Raw genomic sequence first — 22,772 nt, forward strand, 5'->3', positions numbered from 1 at the left:
AAAAAACGCTAAATTGGTAATCCTACTCGAGACAACGTAGTGTAATAACATTAAATTGATTATTAGTTCATGTACACTTAATCTAATATTTTTGCAATCATTTATATATGCGTTTATTCACATATAACAATCAAGTTACCGGAACGAGTACATAGCAAGAGCAAGCAGTCATTAACGGCCTTTACTGAAGCGGAAATATAAAAATAATATATAAATCCTCTCAGTTAGTCAGATTTTCTCCCCAGACACCCAAATTATTATATCATCCCTCGGGATTCTTTTTCCAAACATGACTTTTCACAGCGAAGTTAAATAAACATGGCGACGGTGTTAGGAGTCGGGACGGAGACGATGTACTCAATCTAACGTGTCTTGTGCCGCAGAGGTTGTTGCTGGGATTGGGATTTTTTATTGAGTGTTTGTGGTGGAAGAGAAATTAATGAATTCGCCAGAAGAGACGGGTGATGCTGCTGGGGCCGAGGAGGGCACCAGGTAATGGAGGACACCAGTGATGAGATTTATTTTCAACTGTTTTCATACTTATAAACTGCGTAGTATACCAAAACCGCTGACGGTGAGGGTTGTGGTAGTGTGGTGGTGCAGATATAAGTGGGTGGCTACACTGCCTGTTTATAGAAACGTCTCAGCAAGGCTACCTTACAGTGCAATCCCCCGTAAGGAGGAGGAACTGCAAGCCAGCTACTTAGCCTGCAGTCCATGTTCACACTTGAGCCTGGGGCAGCAATAACTGATTTAATAACCCACATTGCTACCATAATCTCCCCCTTTTTGTTTTTTTTCCATTCTTTTGTACTTCCTAGCAATTTTACTGAGCTTGTGATTAATCTCGTATTCAGTGTTGTGCTCTATTCCTTTCACCTTAACTTGGCCCAGATTTGCATCCTTCAGCAGCTTATTTCAAGTAACCATGGCAGAAGCAGACTACTGTGGCTCTGCAACCATTCCATAGCACAGCTTTGTGACTAGAATCTATTTTAGTGTTAATTTCTTGTTACAGCTGAGCATTCAGTATAGATTGATGATAGCTGGTATTTCAGGCCAAGTTAAAGTGTATAGCCTGCCTAAAAATGTCTGGCGTTGGGAAGAAGAATTTTCGGCTTGAAACAGGAAATGTTATTCAGATGGCTTTGTGTATCGCATCTAGCCTGACGCAGGATACTGTTGTTGGATAATATTTATCGTAGCAGAACCCACTACCTGAATTCAAGTATTTTCTCAGGGTTAGGGTGCTTGCTAATGCTGTTTCTAAAATCTATCTATCTATCTATTGCCAGACGCCTCCATCCCGTTTGGGGTGGCCACAAACAAATCGCCTCCAAGTCGCCCTGTCCCCTGCCATTTCACTGCCCTGCTCCCAACTCACACCCCCCTCTCTCATATACCTCTCCACCCCATCCCTCCATCTCATCCTCGGGCTCCCCCTCCCTCTTTCCCCCTCCACCTCACTCATATACACTCTCTTCGTCAGTCTTTCTAAAATTACCTGTTTATTTTGCATGTGACACCTTGGTCTTGCCCTAAATGTTATTTATGCTTTTGAAATATCAGCATAATTGCATAAATACAGAAATAAACTAATAGGGGTGAGATACTAGCAAGCATCGCTAACTGAGAAGAAACTGTGAGTCAATGTTTTCTGTTTACAGTATATTCAGCATAAGCCAAGAAACCATTTACAGCGCTGGGTGGTAACCATATAACCAAACATACGTGCTCCCTACGTGTCAAGTGGGTTTGTGGAGGGTTAGTGCCCCTCCCTGTAAAACAAGTAACTCAGAGTCAAATGGCCACCCCGTACGGGATTATGGTGTCTGGCAATAGAGAGAGAGAGCTAATATTTTCCCTTTTTGACACTTTCGTCGCAAATCACCACTGGGGGTTTTAACACAGTACCGGGTAAGGGGGAGGAGTTCATTTGCAATAGAGACTTTGTGGAGGAAATATGGGAATGCCAAGTAATGTCACCAAATGATGAAATATGAGTACAAATCAATTTAAAAAATGGTATACTTGAAGGATCAGTGATCACCTGTTATATATTGACAGAAATGTTTGCCTATTGATAGCTACCTGTTGGGAGTTGCACCACTAGTTTTATTTCAGTACCGGTATCAGTTTACCAACCTTTTGAATTGATTCAGAGACCTTGTAAGGTGTACAGTACAGAATTGTGTTTTTGAGTAAGGCGATCCATCAGTACACAAGGAAAGTATGATTATAGAAGAGATAGGGAAGGCATAAATTTACTTAGGTTAGCTTAAAATAGGATAAATTAGGTTGGGTTAAGATGGAAATTTAGGTTAGTCTTCGATAAATCAACACTATTAAGGGTAATTTTGTGCCAAAAATGCGGTTCTAAGATTGCATCTGCATGTCTTCATTGCTATTTTGGATTGTTAACAATGGTATCAAGGCACTTCACCCTCCAGGCTTCCATCCTTACTCATCACACTGCCCAAATACTTAAATGCACTCACATTTTCCATTTCCTTATCTGCCAACCGCACTGTACATCCAATAACTTCACCTACATCCACCTTTAGATTCCATTTCTTACACTTCCAAACTTATTCACCAAGCCTAGCAGTTCCACTTCGTCTTAACAATACAGTATCATTTGCAAACAGCAGTACAGGAAGGTTCCCTCTTTCATTAAAGCTGCTCCAACATCTGCCCTACCCTGCATCTCATTTATAACCCCATCCATATACAGATTGAACAGCCTTGGAGACTTGACACATCTGTGTTTCAATCCAACATTCAGGTAGAAAAATTCACTCAGTGCATTATCCACACGCACTGCAGCCTTAGCCCCCTTGTACATACTCTTCACGGCATTCAGCAACTTCCCATTTACTCCATGCATTCTTAATACTGTTTTTTCCATATTCCTTGCCTATCCACCCTGTCATATGCTTTCTCCAAATCCATGAAGGCTGCATACAACTTCTTTCCTTTCCCAAGAAACTTCTCCACGAAAGACCAAAGAATGAATATCTGATCCACACAACCTCGTCCCTTCTAAAAACCTCCCGATTCTTCACCAACAGATTCCTCTGTTATTTCCCTAACTCTGTCAATAAGTATCCTACCATACACTTATCCTGTTACACTTAGAAGACAGATGTCCCTATGATTACCATTCACTGGCACTTCTTTTTCCCTGTTTCATTAGTACAGGGGAATACAGTAATTATGCACGACTTCCTATCCTCCAGGACTCTACCTTCCTCCCAGGCCAATCTGCACGTCTTCCATATCCATTCTACTGTACCACTATTTCACTACATACGGTACTCTTATCAGTTTCTTGGGCTTTCCCCATTTTGACTTCTTGATTACGGTACTTCCACTACTTCCATCCTACTGATTTCTTCCTTTCTTCTCACCTCCCTCATTCTCCCAGCCATTCTCCAGCCACTTAATCTCGCATCACTTTCATTGTCTATGTTTGACAGTTCCTGAAATTATTCTCTCCATCTGCTTACTTTTTCTCTCTTCTCCACTATCAATCTACCAATTTTATCTTTCACTCCCCAACTAACTTCTTTATCACCCTGCCCTACTCTCTTTACCCCTTTGCAGAACAATTTCTTACATTCCCTCCACTGAACACTCAAATTCCTTCCAAATTCCTCCTCCACTCTCTTCTTACTCTCTCCGACTAATCTTTTCACTTCTCTCTTCCTCTTTATTTATAACTTTCTCTACTGTCTCTCAACTTCCTTCATGTCCCTGCTTGCCATCTACTTACTATATGCTTTCTTCTTTTGTGCCACAGCCTGTCTCACTTCTTCATTCCACCTTGCTTTTCCTTGCACCCCCTTCCGTCCTCTCTCCACCCCACACACCAGCTCACATGCTGCACAGATTTCTTCTGTGAATATCTTACATCTTCCACCTCCCCCATGTGTTGCAAATCATATTTACCCAATTGCTCCTCCACTTCTCACTTATATTCTTTTTTTTTTTTTTTTTTTTTTTCCCATCCTCTTGCAACCTTTCCACCATCCTTGTCTGGACTACTTCCTCCTGTCCATCCCTCCTATTTCTCCATTGTATTTGAACCTTGACTTTTCACACATGGTGGTCAGAAACTCCACTCCCCCAACCTCTGTATGTTCTTGCATCCATTACACACCTTGTTCTGTCATCCACACACACGTGATCAGTCATTGCCTTCCGTTCATTCGGTTCACCATCCACCCATCTCAACGCCCACCATGTATACCTGTGAATCATTTTGTATCTAAGAAGGGAATTGGCTATCGCCAACCCCCTCCCTGCACAAATGTCCACTAGAGCACTGCCATTCTTATCCACTTCTGCAGGCACACCCCACTCACCAACTACTCCATCCACCTTCACATTCCCTACTTTTCCATTCATATCTCTAATAAAAAAACGTTCTCTCATTCCTTTCAAACTTTTCCATGCATGCTTCCACATTTGCCTGGAATTTTTCTTTAACTCTACTTGCATGATCTTGCGTTGGTGCATACACACACACAATCGCCCACATTTGTAGCCCTGCTTTCAGTCTTACCCGGACAATCCTTGAGCCAACTGATCCATACTCTTATATACTCTCCCTCCACTTCTTGCACACAACAATACATACTGGTATTCCCTTTGCCCTCTCATTCCCACCAGCTCCCGCACATATACTCAACCCCATCCATACTCCCACTCTCTCACACTCTCCATTTAGTCTCAGTTATTCTACATATGTCTACTTTTGCACCCTCAAGCCCCTGCACAATCTCTCTCTCTTTCGCCTGATCATTCACACCCCTTACATTTCATGTCGCAATCTGTACCGTGTCCTTTGTGCGCTCCATAGTCGTCGCCTAATTTGTACGGGTACTTGATTTAGGAAGGGAAAAGAGTGTGTAGATCAGATATTTGTTTTAAGATGTTTAGTGGAGAAGTATCTAGAGAAGGGAAAGAAAGTGTATGCTGCCTTCATGGACTTGGAGATAGCTTATGACAGAATAGATAGACAAGGTATGTGGAAGGTATTAAGAATATATGGAGTGAAGGGGAAATTGTTGAGTGCTGTGAAGAGTATCTATGAAGGAGCTAGGGCTACGGTGCGAGTGGATGGTGAGCTGAGTGAGTTCTTTGATCTCAGTGTGGGACTGAAACAGGGTTGTGTGATGTCTCCATGGCTGTTTAATATATACATGGATAGGGTTGTAAAGGAGGTGCAAGGTAGGGCAGTGGATGTGGGGGTGGCTGTAATGAATGAGGGTGAGATTTGGAAGATTCTGGTGTTGTTGTTTGCTGATGATACAGTATCGTTGAGTGAAGATGAATGGGAGTTGCAAAGTTTGGTGAATGAATTTGGGACAGTGTGTAGGAAGAGGAATCTGAAAGTTAATGTAAACAAGAGTAAAGTTATGGTGTTTGAGAGGAATGAAGTCACAGAATGTACAGTGAGGTTGGATGGCGAAGATATGGAGAATGTGAGTGCATTCAAGTATTTGGATTGTGTGATGAGTAAAGTTGGACCCTTGGGGGATGAAGTGCATGAAAGGGTACCGTACAGCAGGGAAGGAAGGTTGTTGGTTCACTGAAAGCAGTGATGAGAAATAGGGAGGTGAGTATGGAAGTTAAGAAGCCCTTCATGATAGTATTGTGATCCCTACCCTAACGTATGGAAGTGAGGCATGGACCTTGCAAGAGGGGAACAAGTCGAGAGTGAGAGCAGTGGAAATGAGTTACTTGAGAGGAGCATGTGGAGTGACATGGAGGGACAGGTTGACGAATGAAGAAATGAAAGAACATTGTGGGGTGGATGTGGATGTGGTTGAGAAGATTAGGAGAAATACACTGAGGTAGTTTGGCCATGTGGAGAGAATGGAGAATGAAAGACTGACTAAGAGGGTGTATGTAGGTGAGGTGGAGGGAGGGAGAGGGAGGGGAAGACCGAGGATGAGATGGAAGGATGGAGTTGAGAGGTATATGAGGGTGGGGGGAGGGTAGTCAAATGGTGGGTGACAGAGCGACTTGGAGGCGTTCTGTCTGCGGCCACCCTTTGCCGGATTAGGACGTCGGGCTATAGATAGATAGACAGACTTGTAAATAATTTAAAGCATGTGTTTTGATCTGGACTGACAGTGGAAGCAATTTTGTACTGCATTGTAAGATCTTGTGGTTATTCTGTTTTGGTTACTGTTATGCTGTTTTTATTCATGTGTTTCTTTTAGCCCCTTCGGTTCATTGATGTACCGGTATATTTTATTTTCCTCTTGCTATCTCCCTTCATGATTAAGTTCTGGAGAGAGGTTTTGAACTAGATGGATTTCTCTCTCTCTCTCTCTGCAGGAACAATCTTGTGGTCTTCTGGCATTTTGTTCCATTCCATGCATTAAAAAAAGAAAAAAAATAAAGTTATAGACACACAGCCATGATTTTGCAAAGATTGGGGCTGAATTTTGTTTGTCAGTACTGTATTCTTTAAACACAGGTGTTTGGGAGACATTGTAATAGTTCATTCATTCATTCATTGCCAGACGCCATGTATCCCAAACAGGGTGGCCAAGGGCTTAAAGTTAATTGTTTTACAGGGAGGGGCACTAATCCTCCACCAACCCCACTTGACACGTAAAGTACCATGACTAATAAAAAACATGTATCTAGCCTATACCCATTTACAGTAACTTGGCCAAGGTTTTTGTCCATTCCCACTTATTTCCCAAAGCTCAGTAGCAGAGAAGACTACTGCCCCTCAACATCTTTTCAACAGCACATCTTGCACTGTATTCTGGTGTTAATCTAGGTGACAGTTTTTGGCCATGTAAGGGTAGGGGTATATTTCTAAAGAATAAGGGAAACAAGCCTCAAAGCAGTCATTACTAGATTGAGTAACCCAAAATGTAAATGAATGACAAAATTAACTACAACCGATACTTTCCTGTTAAGCTTATTCATACAGAAAAGGTTGGGTGGGGGCCTGGATCACTTAAACCACCTCCCTGGCTGTGCCCATAATTATATACGACTTTCATTAACACCTGTAGGAAAGATCTGTCCTTAGTTGAACAAAAATCTGTCTGGAGATAGTAAGGATAAAATATAAAAGTGTATCATTTGATTAAAGTGGGTTAAATATAACAGTGATGATCCGATACTACCCTTGTGCTTAATGTACTGTATTTATGTTGTAGGAGTGAGAGTGTGAGGGATGAGGAAATTGATGACAGCTGCTCGGAGCAGGACAGGAATATGGCTTGGCCTCCACAGGACGAGGGCAACGTGAAACGCGCTGCTAAGCAACTTATAGAAAAATATTACTTCCAGCTCACAGATGGCTGTGGTAACTCCAGTTGTAATAACCCAGACTGTGCTTCATCAGGGCAGGCAAGTACAGAGGCAGCAGCAACAGTAGTATGGTTGAACTAGTAATAGTAGTAGTACCGTATGTTCTTCTGAATGTGAACATAGTAGATATCTGGCTAAAACTGCCTCTCTCCTGCAGCCCACCATCTTTTGAGGGATTGAGAGGGAGTTAAGTGGCATTTCTGTAACTTCCTGCTTACATAGGTTACCTCATAGGCAAGTATAACAGCAGTAGCTACAATATGGTAATTCCTCATTTAACATTCTCACGCATAACACATTTTTCCTTATAAAGTTGTTAATCAGAATAGAAACTCTCTTCACATAATACACCACTGTTTATTAATAAACAGTCATGATGGGAAGTAAAGACTAAGGCCTTGTACAGTACTCAAGGATGCACTGGGGGGGCTGGGCTTAACTTTTCCATCGTAAACTTTGCCCCCTTAGTGCTTCCTTGAGTGCAAGGCCTGGGGGGGGTAGGATTACGATGGAAGAGTTAAGAAGTAGGATGGGACTGGAGTGTGTTGGTGTTGTGATGATGAGGGGTAGATTGAGGTGGTTTGGGCATGTGGAGAAGATGGGGAATGACAGTTGCGTGCAGAAAGTGAGAAGTGCTAACGTTAGGGGTAGAGTTGCGAGAGGTAGACTGAAAAAGACCTGGGATGAGCTCATTGAGCATGACCTTAGGGAAATGGAAATGAATAGGGAGGCTGCTAGAGATTGAGCAGCAAGGAGAGCTGCCATTAGGTGACCAAGGCCAACGCATGCATGTTGAAGCCATTAAAAATGAAAATGAAAAAATCTAAACAACTTATATGTAACACAGATCTCCATATATGACTATTAGTTAATACACACAGATACACCCAGTAAATCATGTAAGCCAGTCTGATAATTATTTGCAGCATTTAATAGAAGGGTAGCTACCAAGGACCCTGGGAGGTGCTACCAGGTGAGTGAAATGTGGCTACAAACTTGCTAACCAGCCACACAGTCATCACTCTTGGGCAGGAAACATTCAGCGGCAACTACTTGGTTATCACTGTTTTGAGTGACTCTACGTAAAGTTCAAGATGAGACTCTCACTTTGTTACAAATCTCATTAAACATCTCAAATATTCTTTTTCTCAACAGTTTCTAGCAACTGTTTGGAGGTAAATAGCTGATTTGGGCACCTGGTTTAACTTCCAGTCCATAGAAATACTGTATCAGCGTACCATGGCCAATTCCGGTACTGTACAGGGATTCCTCAAAAGGAAACATGGAATCATTTTTAGGTTAGGGGGTGCTCATCATCCACTCACTCGATATATTGCTGCTTTGAGTGTCTGTCCATTCCTCTCTTCCTTCCTCTTCTGTCTTTCTTTCCTTCATTCTTTCCTCTTCCTTCTGCCTACGGGTGACTTTACACTCCCTTTTCTGCCTTTCATTCCTTCATTCTTTCCTCTTCTGCCTGTGGGTGACTTTACACTTCCTTTTCTGTCTTCTTTTCTTCATTCTTTCCTCTTCCTTCTGCATGTGGGTGACTCTACAGTACATTGAGTGACAAGCCAAATAGTTTCCTGTACACCAGGAAACCATTTACTACACTGGGTGGTAACCATATGACCAAATTATGGCGCCTGGTGGTTTAGTGAGCAATTAAGGCACTCCAATCAGATTGAGCCTGTGTAGGTTTATATCCAAGGGATGGTTGGGGTTTATTGCTCATGCAATGCCACTCAGGGATGAGTGAGGCTGGTCATTCGTCTTAAACGTCAGGACCAACTTGCCTAGCCCCGGGCTCCTACGCTCATCATGGGGCAACATAGGATTAGATGGATGGATGAATGAGATTTAGACTACATAAAACACTTAAGGCATGAAGCAACACTAAAATCTATCAGTATGAACTTTCAAATTGTAGAACTTACTCCATAATTTGTAACTGAGAATATGCATGGGTTCAGCCAGTGCTTTCCTAGCTTCAGGGAAGTGATAAACCAAGCCCTCAGCCAACTGTTCATGGAATAACAGTGTATTTTGAGAAGCTGAATTGTGCCAAACAAATAATCTAGTAACATATTTTGCCCATGTTCATATTGTTTATTGTGAGGAGGGAGAGAAGGGGAGGGGGAGACCAAGGATGAGATGGAGGGATGGGGTGGAGAGATACAGTTATGAGAGAGAGGGGTGTGAGTTGGAGAGAGGGGAGCTAAATGGCAGAGGACAAGGCGTCTTGGAGGCAGTGGGTTTGTGGTCACTGCTTGCGGGATTAAGGAGTCTGGTAATAGATAGCTAAAAAGAATTTTGAAGTCATGAGTATATGGTTCAAAAAATATGAATATAGCTGATCTCAGGCAACCATAAGTAAGCCATGACCTAAAAATTTTTCCACCAAGACAGGCTGTCTAGCTCTCTATCTCTGTATATAATGCCAGATGCCTTAATTCTTTAAAGGGTGGCCACAGACATATCCCCTATACGTTGCCTTGGCCTCTGCCACTTGGCTACCCTCCCTCCAGCTCATACTTCCCTCCCTCATATTTCCATTCCATCCTTCCATCTCATCCCTGATCTTTCCCTTCTCTCTCCCTCCAGACAAAATGTAGTAAATTAAGGTTTTATTGTTGATTATCTGCTGGTACTTACGAATACTGTACAATTTTAAATGCAGCAAGAGAGCACAATGGTGTTTGTTGTCAGCAGATTGGGAATCCCTGTTTAAGAAAATAATCAGAGTAGATCGTCTGCTCTGGGTCCATTGTGGGTCCATTGTGTGTGAGGTGGTGTGTTGTGGGTACAGTGCAGGTCCATTGAATAGCAGCTGGCAGGAGGGTCATACAGGGTGGTCCAAGAAGTGTGTGACAGTGTTAAGGAGGTTATTATTGCAGTGTTGTCGAGTAATGCAGTACAGCCTCTGATGTCCAAACATCAGTTTCCAAAAACATCCACTTTCTAAAATATTTTTTCATCCTACAGAGGTATTGATATCACGTGTCCTCACATATTCACTGTATATTTGAAGACAAAGCTTAATTTTGGACAAGTAAAATATTAAATGATATTAATACAGTGCACTTCATGGGAAAAGTGTATGGTAGGATACTTATTGACAGAGTTAGGGAAAGAACAGAGGAATTAGTTGGAAAAGAACAGGGAGGCTTTAGGAAGGGGAGAGGTTGTGTAGATCAGATATTCATTCTTAGATCTTTGGTGGAAAAGTTTCTAGAGAAAGGAAAGAAGTTGTATGCGGCTTTCATGGATTTGGAGAAAGCATATGACAGGGTGGATAGACAAGGGTTGTGAAAAGTATTAAGAATATATGGAGAGGATGGGAAGTTGTTGAAAGCTGTGAAGAGTATGTATGATGGTGCTAAGGCTGCAGTGCGTGTGGATGGTGAACTAAGTGAATTTTTTTCTTTGAAGGTTGGGTTGGAACAGGGATGTGTCATGTCTCCATGGTTGTTCAGTCTGTACATGGATAGGGTAATAAAAGGGGTACAAGGTAGGGTAGTGGATGTTGGAGTGGCCCTGGTGAGAGAGGGTAGTGTTTGGAAACTCCCTGTACTGTTGTTTGCAGATGATACTGTATTGTTGAGTGAAGACGAAGGGGAGCTGCAAGGCTTGGTGGATGAGTTTGGGAGAGTGTGTAAGAAACAGAATCTAAAGGTGAATGCAGGGAGGAGTAAAGTGATGGTCTTTGAGAGAGGTGAAGTCAGTGAATGTACAGTGAGGTTGGATGGTGAGGAAATGGAAAATGTGAGTATGTTTAAGTACTTGGGTAGTGTGATGAGTAAGGATGGAAGTTTGGAGGGTGAAGTGCTTGAAAGGGTACAACAAGGAAGAAGGGTTGCTGGTTCCTTGAAAGCAGTGATAAGAAGCAGGGAAGTGAGCATGGAAGTGAGAAGGTTGCTGCATGACAGTGTTGTGATACCATCTCTGGCGTATGGAAGCGAAGCTTGGACATTGTTGGAAGGACACAAGTCAAGAGTGAGAGCAATGGAAATGGGTTATATAAGAGGAGCCTGTGGAGTCACATGGAGAGACAGGCTGACAAATGAGGATATAAAGGAGCGTTGTGGTGTGGATATGGATGTGATCGGAAGCATTAGGAGGAACACACTGAGGTGGTTTGGCCATGTGGAGAGGATGGAGGGTGAGAGACTGATGAGGAGAGTGTATGTGAGTGAGGTGAAAAGGGAGGGGGAGCCCAAGGATGATACGGAGGGATGGAGTGGAGAGGTATATGAGAGAGGGGAGTGTGAGCTGGGAGCAGGGCATTGAGATTGCGGGGGACAGGGTGACATGGAGGCGATTTGTTTGTGGCCATCCCTTATGGGATTAAGGTGTCTGGGAATAGATAGGTAGGACATTTCCCTCAGAGTGTGTATTGAATGATGGGCACAAAAGACAAAAAGAATAAAGTTTTAAATACGGTATAATGACTCATTACGGTTGTTTTTTGAATGAGTGAAAATTTAACCCCGAGAAATGTGGATGGTTAACCTATGAGGAGTCAGGATTCTGTTGGCTTGAATGGTATTGAATGAGTGTGTGGCCCTTTCTTTAGACTTTATATAGTTCTTCTGACATCAGGCTTTTATCTCACTCTCAGACCCTTAACTCACTGCATTGTGTGGTGGGAAAAGGGTTGGGATGATGATTTTTTTTTTTTTTTTTCCCCACTCATTCTGTTGTGGGAGAAGAGGTTGAGAGTATGATGACAAGAATGATAATAATGGTGATGATGATAATAATAATAGTAATGAATAATAATAATAATAATAATAATAATAATGATGTTAATACTAGCTAATGATAATAATGATGTACAATAAAAAATGTAACTGTTACATACCATTAATTGTTTATTGTTGCAGGTTGGTTGATGGTAATATTTGAAATAATAATAATATTAATAATAATAATAGTAATAATGATAAATATAATAATAATAGTAGCAGTAATGGTGATGTATAATAAGAGATGCAGATGTCACAGTTGTGTATTGTTGCATGTTGGATGATGGTGATAATGATAATAATTAATAATAATAATAATAATAATAATAATGGTAAAGATGATGATGATGATGTACAATAAGAGCTGCAACTGTTACATAATTGTGTATTGTTGCAGGTTGGTCCACTGTCGAGTAATGAAGCAGCAGGCAAGGCACTCCAACTATTTGCGTCACGTGCCAGACTGTGTGAGGTTGAGGGTGCCAAGGGAGGGGCGCCAGCCAGGCAGTCTGTCACAGGTAGTGGTATGAGAGACTCTGATACCGCCTCATCCACTGCACAGCTACCACAGACTTGCTCACTGGTGCAGGATGTCGATATGGCAGGCGTTTCCACTCCCACATCGGCCATGCCGCCGCTTTCGCCCCATCCAGAGGGCGTGAACCTCCCCACTGCACTCACTGAAGAGACCCTTGCTCGTACGATTTCTGAGTGCCGGAGTTCAAATAATTACGCTAAGCTTAGACGGTTATTGTGGGAAGTATTCTCAAATGAAAATGCCCTTAGACACAGTTTCTTGCAAAGATCTGACGGCACAGAAAAGCCCAATGAAATGATCGACAAAAATACCGATAAAGCTGCGGAAAATGCCGGGGCTCAGAGCAAAGAGGAGTTACGTGCACAGGAAGGAGACCTCGATAAAGACTTGGACTGTGCCGAGGATATAAGTGCTGATGAAAGTGCAGCCTGTAGTGAGGAATGTAAAGATGACCAGGGTAAGAATAATTTAGTAATGAATGATGTGAAACCATCTGCCCTTGATATTGGGGAGGTGAGGCGTTCTTATGCTGCCTTATTTGAATGTCCTGAGGCAGAGTTTGGAAGCACCCTAATGTATGCCATTGAACAGTTATTGTCAGACTCGCTCAGCATACAGCTCCGAGTCCGTCGAGATGCCTTCACTGCCATAGCCAATAACATTAATATTTTCATCATTTTGTTAGAAAGCCCTGCCTTAAACACAACAGACTTCATTGAAAGTGCAATGCCAAAGATGTGCCGGACAATCAGCCAGCTGCCAGAGAAGGATCAAGCGCTTCTAACACAACACTTAGCTACGTGGGAGGCACCACGTCTCCGCCACCTGCTGGAGAGTCTGCATCAGTTAATTACCATTAAGCTGCTCACCACGGAATTCTCCCGGGATTTTACCATCAACGACGAGGACAGCATAACCTCGGCCACGCAAGTGATGAAGCTTCTGTTCTATGCCAGTATACTGGGTGGGCAGTTAGATACGCCCCTGTTACGGGATTTGCCAGTGGAGGAGTCCTTGTTAGAAAATGTGGCACAGGACGACCCGTTCCTTGGCGTTAGTGGGGCGGGGAAGGACTGGGCATCAAGACCACCTCCAAAAGACTCATTAGGGTCCGAACTGGGGATTCACGTACTGGATGCTCGCATACCTCTAGTCCCCCTCTCAGAGTTTTACGATGACTTCCTCAGTGACCAGTTGGAAATGGATAGAGACTTTGCTTACTACAAAGCAGGAAGTGGTGACAAGTTCAGTTTTCTCAGTTATCCTTTTATCCTAACTCCGGCAACTAAAGCCCTCGGTCTGTACTATGACAACAGGATACGGATGTACTCGGAGCGGAGGATAAGCATCTACCAGCAAGTGATGGAGGGAATGCCAACCAATCCATATTTAAAGCTGCGTGTACGAAGAGAGCGCATTATAGATGATGCTCTTGTTGAAGTAAGTGTGTCAGATTTTTGTTGCATGGCATGTAGATGGGTGTGAATAGTGGTGAAAATGTTACTGTTTATCTGAGCAGATTTGAAGATGGGAGGAGGTCTGGTTAGAAAAAGGTGGTTAGATATGGTAAATGAGTGCATGGGAAAGTAGGTATAGGAGCTGATGAGGCTAAGAAACTGACAGGCAATTGAGCTGGCTGGGTGAATTTTGTGCAGAGATTTTATAACCAGGGTTTGGCGCCCATTTTTAACTTGACAGTTGTCAGAGTGACTGTCAAAGAGGTGAGTATGAAGCTTCGTGAGGAATGCTTTTTTTGACATACCGGTGGAGCCAGGATTCCGGGGACTTGCATGGTGAGTGAATGGGAGTGTGGCTGATTCAGCTGGGCAAACTTTGGTTAATATCTCATTCTTGCAAGTTTCGTCTGGTTCTCTAAACCCTACCTTACCCCACCCCAGGCTGATGATGGTGAACACTATATATGTCATAGAATGTTCTCATCTAAAATTTGAAGCATCATGTGATGAAGTTAGATAGGTTACAGTACGTACAAAAGTAGTAGCTAGCCCATACTCTATTCACCTTTACAATGTCATCTTTTTGCTGGTTATTTCATGTAGCTACCTCAGTAACAGAAAATATAAATACTTCAGCTCTACATCCTTTCCATACCACTTCTTTGTGACTAGCATCATATTCCAGTATTAATTAATTGTTACAATTCAGCATTGTAGATTGACAGGTGGCAGTTTTAGCCCAAGTTAGTGTAAAAAGAGCAGGCTATAGTGGAGAGAGGTTCTTTCAAATGGTGGCACCGATATAACCTGGCTGCTCCATTGCCCAGTTAGACAAACACCCATCACTTCCCCCTTTGTGCCCCAAAAGTTGGAGGTTACTAGCTGCACAAGGGAAATTCAGCCTACAGTCCTCTGGGTTTATGTTCAGATGAGCCTGGGGAACAGTAGCAGCAACAGTAACAGAAAAGAAAGTGGCTAGGTTATTATACCGGTAAGTAAAATCATTACTGGTTGCAGTAATGGTAATAGTTGTAACCCCAGGTTCATCTGAAACATGACCTCAGTGGACTGCAGGCTAAGGATGCCTTTCTGCAGCCCTCCATCCTCCCTTTGGGGGATAGGGAAGTAGCTATATGTTTATAACTGGCATCTACATTGGTGCCACCGCAAGAAGGCCTCTGTCTCCAGCACCTACAGGTCTTCCTATTTTATACTGAAGAGTAGAACATTGTAGCTGTTGATGTAGGGGCATGTCTGAAATGTGAACCCAAAGGAATGCAGGCTTAATTTACCCATCTCTTACAGACCATTATCCTCCTTTTAGGAATATGGAACTAGCAAAGTAGCTTAGGGACATTTGTAGTCGCCCCAAGAAGTGATGGCAGAGTTTCAGATTGCTTCAGACACACTGCACTGCCATGCGTTCCATGAAAATTTATTGAATTCAAGGTAAAAAGTTCTGTACTTCATCATGTCATATAGAAAGGAAAAGAAAACAAAAAGTGGTACGGTACCGGTATATCACGCTAAGAATTATGAGAAATGAATAACTTGAGGCAATGAAGCTAACCTGTAACATTTCATTTTCCCAGTTTGAATGTGTCAGCCGCAAGTACAGTCACTTGGTTGTATCTCTCTTTAGTGTCTATACGAGTAAAAAGTCCAAGCTGAGAGTCTCACATTGTTACAGATCTTGTTTAACATTTTTGATTTATTTTTTCCTAGCAACTTCTAGCACCTGTTGGGAAGTAATTAGCCTAGCTGGTGTTGACACTTGCAGTCCATAGAATACATCAGCTGTTTCGTGTCCAGTCCCATTACAGGGATTCCTGAAGAGGAAACATGGCATCATATTTACGTGTGTATGTATGCATGTATGTACAGTGGAGTCTCTTTTATCCGAAAATCATGGGACTTCCAGAGTTTCGTTTAATCGATTTTTTTGGATAAAAGACACTGTAATAATGTGTAGGATACAAGGGAACAGTATTGCACTCACCCATCACCCATTTCTGGCAACATCTAGCCCACCAGCACCCCAAAAGCCACTCAACCCTCACCAAAACACTTAACTGCACTTTTGTAACCATAATAGCAACTGTAAACTTAAATCTTCACTCAACGCTCGCTCTAGTGACTAGCGGAGCAACCGTAAACTACCGTTAATGCTAGTGGCACGAAACAAGCCTGCCATGTTTCGGATAGATTTCAGAGTTTTGCAGTTAATCGAAATGAGAACATTTTAGTAAAACTTATGGTTAATGGCATATTACGGTTGAAAGAATTTTGGATAAAAGAGACTCCACTGTATGTGTAGACCTGAAAAAATATGCATATGACAGAGAAGATAAGAAAATAATGTAAATATAACCTATGGACTGCAAGATAGATTCAAGGACGCACAACACCTCCATCTAATCAGTGCCATTTCTGTACGTTTGAGCCTATGAATATCCACTTCCTTCACTGCCCGGGTCTTACTACCATAAAGCATTACACTCCTAACACATGTTGCATACAGAGATCCCCTAGCATGGAGTGAGATCCCACTCAGTCTCGGAAGAAGCAACCGCTCCCCTGAACTTCCTCGAAACATTCCTTGCCCAAGCTACAGAACTTCCAGCACATAACATGTCCTCCAAATAATAAAACTTCCTCACACTCAAGAAACTCATCAGCAAGAACAGTCCTTCCACGCCTGACAGTCTCTACATGCTCTCTCCGACACAGTACACATGAAATCAGCATTATTTCGCAGTCAGTATCTGATATCACTACATCTCTCTTGCACCCACATACCACAAATATCCTTTGGCTTCAGATGTGTATTGATTGTGTGCCAATATTTCAACCCCCCCCCCTACTTTACGAAGAAATATTTTGGAAAACGTAGGTCTTTGAAAATCGGACGTTGGGCTTTTGATGGTTGTACTGTATGTGCATCATCAACATTAGTTCATTGTTAGCTGTTAGAGAATCGTTATAAGACCCAGTGGGCAAAACGTGTCTTCCTCGTAATAACTATCTATCTGTCAGTCTGTTGCTAGAAACCTTAATCCTGTAAGGGGTGGCCACAAACAAATTGCCTCCATATCACCCTGTCCCCCTCCATTTCACTGCCCTGCTCCCAGCTCACACCCCCCTCTCTTATATACCTCTCCACTCTATCCCTCCATCTCATCCTCATAACAACAACATTAATATATTACGAATACAAAGTACTACATTGCTTAACTGCTTGTAGTACAGTACTGTTGGCTTTGATTTTCTTGTAATTACCATTATAATTGCTATTTAGGAGCCTGTACTGTACTGTGGTGGTGGTGGTGATTATAATGATGTTGATAAATTATTCTATATAGTACAGTTAAATGACTAAATCCTCCCTAACCAGTTGGAGATGGTTGCCTTAGAGAATCCTGGCGACCTAAAGAAGCAGTTGTTTGTGGAGTTTGAAGGCGAGCAGGGCATTGATGAAGGCGGTGTTAGCAAGGAGTTCTTCCAGCTAATCGTGGAACAGATCTTTAATCCAGACTATGGTATGTATAAGTCCTGTAGTTGGTTTTAAACTTAGCAGTGTAAGTAAAATTTGATAAGTTTTTGAAGTAGATAAGTCAAATTTGATGAGTGAATCATGTGTAGACTGAAACTCAAATGCCTTCACAGGTTTTATGAATACTGTACACAGCAGAAAACTGAACCATCTGAAACATGGAACTGGTAGTAGAGATAGGGTATCACTGTATTTTGCCAGTTATAACTTTTCTTCAGATGGAACTGGGAAGATAGTTGTTTCATTGAGTACAGTGTGTGTGTGTGTGTGTGTGTGTGTGTGTGTGTGTGTGTGTGTGTGTGTGTGTGTGTGAGATTATCTTCTCTGTATCTGTACTGTAGTTAATATCTTAATCCCGGAAAGGGTTACCATAAATGAATCACCTCTCTGTCGCCCTGTCCTATGCCATCAGGCTGCCTTCTCGTCAAATAACAACTCTCCTCCCAGTCCACAGATATACCTCTCTTGCAGTTTTTAATTTGATAATTTCTTATATTTCCAACAGTGTTTTGAATCAGTATTGAAACTCATGTCTTGATTTAATCCCAGCTACTTTGAAATTGTATTGTTCATCGTATAATTTATAAATGCTCCAACTTTGTTGCGTGCATCAGCCTTGGTCACCTAGTGGTTGCTCTCCATGCTGCGTGATCTCTGGCAGCCTTCCTGTTCAGTCCCTGATCCCTGTGGTTACATTCTGTGACCTTGTCCCAGGTCTTTTTTGGTCTGCCTCTCGCAACCCAACCCCCAACATTCATGCCTCACACTTACCACACCCAGTTGTCATCCCCCACCTTCTCAACATGCCCAGACCATTTCAATCTGCCCTTTCCTCATCACATCAATACACTGCAGTCCCATTGTTCTTCTCAACTCTCCACTCTTCAATCACAATCCTAGCCCCCCGCAGGCCTTGCATTGAAGAATGCACTACACATCATCATTGTCATTTGTAATCTCACATTCCACTCTGCCACACCTCATTCATCAACCAAACAACTCCTTCTTTGCATCTTCCTCGCCCTTTCATGCCCAATCGTACACATTTCACACTCTCCCACACCTCCACATCACATCCTTTCATCATTGTTTCACACAATGCCATCACAGCATATCTTGCACTCTTGAACACGTCACCACTTCCACCTTCTTGCTCTCCTCATTCACACCAATCACATTCTACGTGCAAATCTGCCCATTTGGTTGGGGCCTTGGGCAGGTATTGGACCCTCCAAGGCCCAATAATATTTTTCATACCTTATTATTCATGGATTTTTTAATTCACAAGTTTGATTACTTCCCCCCCCCCACCACCACAAAAGTTTTTATACTTAACCGCCAAGTGTCTCACACACACTTTGCCATGCTCCCTCCTTCAACTTTTCTTGCATGTATCACCCTACAGTGACCACTAGCCGCTAACAGGAAAGTTGTGGATGGATGATGATGGTTTTGTTTATATTTCCAGCAATTTTCTGTGTAAAGGACAAGACTAAGACATTCTGGTGCAACTCCATTTGCTTTGAGAGTGATGAACAGATGGTGGTGATGATTAATTTCTTTATCTATCTATTGCCAGACATCTTAATCCCACAAACAAATCACCTCCATCTCATCCTGTTCTGTTCCATTTGGCCACCTGCATCCCAACTCACACCCACCTTTCTATTTTCTCCACTCCATCCATCCATCTCATCCTTGGTTGCATCCTCCAGCTCACTCATATACTGTACACTCCTCCAGCCAGTCTCTCATTATTCCTTATATTTTCAGCAATGTTCTGCATCAACAATGAGACTCAGACGTTCTGGTTCAACCCCAACTGCTTCGAGAGTGACGCCCAGTTCACGTTGGTGGGCATCGTGCTTGGGCTGGCCATCTACAACAATGTCATTCTTGATGTCCACTTCCCTCCTGTTATGTACAAGAAACTCTGCAGTAAACCAGGCTCTTTCCATGACCTGCGGGAATGGAATACGGTAAGGATTGAGTGATACCCCAGTTACAGCATAGCATGTTTGCTTTAATATGGTAAAGACACTTAACCCTTTTTAGTTTGGTTGATGGCCACATGTAGTAAGATTGAAAGAGCTGTTTTGACGAGTAGCTACAGTAACCAATGGGACTCATTCCAACCACATGGGTAGTGTTCATTGAAATTCACTTAACCATGAAGGAAGGGAGAGAGAGAGAGCTGCAGTCAGTGTTTGTTGATTTAGAGACAGTGTACCAATTTCTCTAAGTTTTGTTTTTTTGCAGACATTGCACCAGTACTTTGTGTGTGTGTTCATTGCAGATGTATCAGTTTCTCCAAGTTCTGTGTTTTCTTCATACACAGTACTGGTGTCTTTAAGTTCTAAGTGTTCATTGCAGACGCTGTACCGGAGCCTGGTAGAGCTGCTGGAATACGAGGGTGAGGACATGGAGGAGGTGTTTATGCAGACCTTCCGTGTGGGCTACCAAGATGTCTTTGGTACCAGTCTCACACACGACCTCAAGAGTGGTGGTGACAACATTCTTGTCTCTCAGGCCAGCAAGCATGTTAGTAGCCATTTAATATGCCATGTTTTTAATGGTATGATGGTGGGGAACGTTGGGTCTGGTCAGTACTTGGATGGGTGACCGCCTGGGAACACCAGATGCTGTTGGCATCCCTATGTGTCAAGTGGGGTTGGTGGAGGATTAGTGCCCCTCCCTGTAAAACAATTAACTCTAAGCCATTGGCCACCCCGTCTGGGATACATGGCGTCTGGCAATGATGATGATGATGGTGGGGAACTATTGGATATCATAGAGTGGTGATGGTAGTAGTAGTAGTAGTAATAGTAGTAAAGTAAGGCTTGTAATATGATCATTTGCCTATAGTCACACCAAGGTATACAGGGATTTACATCAAGTGAAAACCCATTGCATAGCAATTTATTGTATAGCAACATCAATATAATTGGTTCATTGCGGAGTGGGAGGAGAGTCTATGACCATGTAACCTTAAAAAAAAAAAAAAAATGGCATGCCCTCGGTGTTCTCGGTAGCGCCATGCTTTCCAGAAGGGGTAGCATCCTTGCCAGACATGATTTCCAAGTCACAAGTTCTAGTATTTCACACACAAGAAGCTATCACTCCACATAATATCATACACTGTACTATTGGCTACGCACTTGCACTGTTACTGTGTTTGGTAATAGCAGTAGTGTTTCAGTGGCCATCCACACACAAAGTAGAACAAAAGGCACATGGCCATAGCAAGTGTAATCATTGGGTGGTCATCTTGGTGCAAACAACTGACAAGAAGGCATCGTTCTAGTGAATTTGTGATCATTTTGGCATCATTATTGAAAAATTGGGTATAACTTCTAGTTCATTGTTTTAGTGATTTTTCACATAGCGAACAAACATATATTGAGACATGACTGTACTGTGCTATCTTAACAGTTTAGCACCCTTCTGTTTGTTATACGATTCCTTGTTTAACTTTTACAGTCACCCTACTAAGCATTTTTTTCCTCTATATAAGATCACCAATTTCACTAATACATCACTATGGTCCCTGTGTTTGATATACAATTGATCATTATTGAGTTGTTTTTCCAAGAATGTATTTACCTAGTTGTACTTACCTGGTTGTGATATACAGGAAATGAGCTACACACGTGGGGTCCCATCCCCTTGTCTCAACCAGTCAGACTTTTCTTTAAACTCATTTAAGTTTTTGGACTGGATGATCTCTTTGTCCAGGGTATTCCACAGGTCAGTGCATCTGTATGAAAAATTGTATTTCTTGATATCCTTCAAGTAACTTGTCCTTTCAATATCTTTCCATGTCCTCTAGTTGCTCACCCATCACATACAAACAGATCTTCTCTGTCAGGTTTGTCTACTCCCATCATGGCCCTGAACACTGCAATCATATCACCCATCTCTCTTCTTTCTTTTAAGGAAGGCAGACCCAGCTTTTCTACTCTTTCCTTGCACAATAGATCTGACAGACTGGGGACCATCTTGGTTGCTGCTGTTTATAGTCTCTCGATCTTGTTTACATGTTTCTTTTTACATGGGGACCACACTATCTATCTATCTATTGCCAGACACCTCAATCCCGTTTGGGGTGGCCACAAACAAATCGCCTCCAAGTCGCCCTGTCCCCCGCCATTTCACTGCCCTGCTCCCAACTCACACCCCCCTCTCTCATATACCTCTCCACCCCATCCCTCCATCTCATCCTCGGCCTCCCCCTCCCTCTTCCCCCCTCCACCTCACTCACATACACCACTGCTGCATATTCTAACCTGGTGTGGATCAGAGCCACTATCAATTTTTTCATCATCTCCGCATCCATGTATTGAGATACCACTCTTATGTTTGATAGATAAGTGTTAGGAGAAATACATTAAGGTGTTTTGGACATGTGGAGAGAATGGAGAACAAGAAACTGACAGTGAGAGTGTATGTGAGTGAGGTGGAGGGGGAAGAGGGAGGGGGAGGCCAAGGATGAGATGCAAGAATGGAGTGGAGAGGTATATGAGAGAGGGGGGTGTGCACTGGGAGCAGGGCGGTTAAGTGGTGGGGGACAGGGCGACTTGGAGGTGATTTGTTTGTGGCCACCCCATAAAAGATTGAGGCATTTGGCAATAGGTAGATAGATAGATCATTAGATGTTTGTTAAGAGCTTATTATGTTTTTCTGACAGTATTGTTAATATGTTTTTCGGGTGACAAATTATTGTGGACCAACACTCCCAGGTCCTTCTCTTCTCTTGCTTTTGTGATTGGTTCCTTTTCCATCGAGTAGTTCAGTGACGGCCTCTTAGTACGTTTACCCATTTCCAGTATTTTGCATTGAACTTAATTTTTCACACTTGGCACCATTTGTAAATCCTTTCCAGATCTTCCTGCAGCATTTTACAATCCCCTTCAACTTCTACTCTCCTCATGGTCTTTGCATCATCTGCAAACAGATTTGCATAACTGTTCATTCCATCCACCATATCATTTATGTAAATCAGGAATGTCACGAGTCCTGCAGGACTTCACTTGTTACTTCCCTCTATCCTGACATCTTGTCCTTTAACACTGTTCTCATGTGTCGGTCCCTCTTGAAGTCCCTCATCCATTCCAAGAGGTTCCTCTTCAGTC

At 42.6% G+C, this 22,772-nt stretch overlaps 1 protein-coding gene across 1 annotated transcript in view; it reads left to right on the forward strand.

Annotated features, from left to right (window-relative positions):
- Positions 1-352: 352 nt before the first annotated feature.
- Positions 353-22,772, forward strand: part of Ube3a (ubiquitin protein ligase E3A) — a 29,789-nt gene continuing 7,369 nt past the window's right edge. The window contains exons 1-6 of the mRNA XM_080286698.1: positions 353-492; positions 7,194-7,386; positions 12,490-14,070; positions 17,482-17,626; positions 19,414-19,619; positions 20,014-20,181. Coding sequence (XP_080142824.1) covers positions 440-492; positions 7,194-7,386; positions 12,490-14,070; positions 17,482-17,626; positions 19,414-19,619; positions 20,014-20,181 — 2,346 coding nt within the window. The 5' untranslated portion in view covers positions 353-439. The remainder of the gene's footprint in view (positions 493-7,193; positions 7,387-12,489; positions 14,071-17,481; positions 17,627-19,413; positions 19,620-20,013; positions 20,182-22,772) is intronic.

This window comes from Coenobita brevimanus, chromosome 113 (assembly GCF_032717465.1).
Source record: "Coenobita brevimanus isolate Jiangsu-jjx chromosome 113, ASM3271746v2, whole genome shotgun sequence".
NCBI lineage: Eukaryota > Metazoa > Arthropoda > Malacostraca > Decapoda > Coenobitidae > Coenobita > Coenobita brevimanus.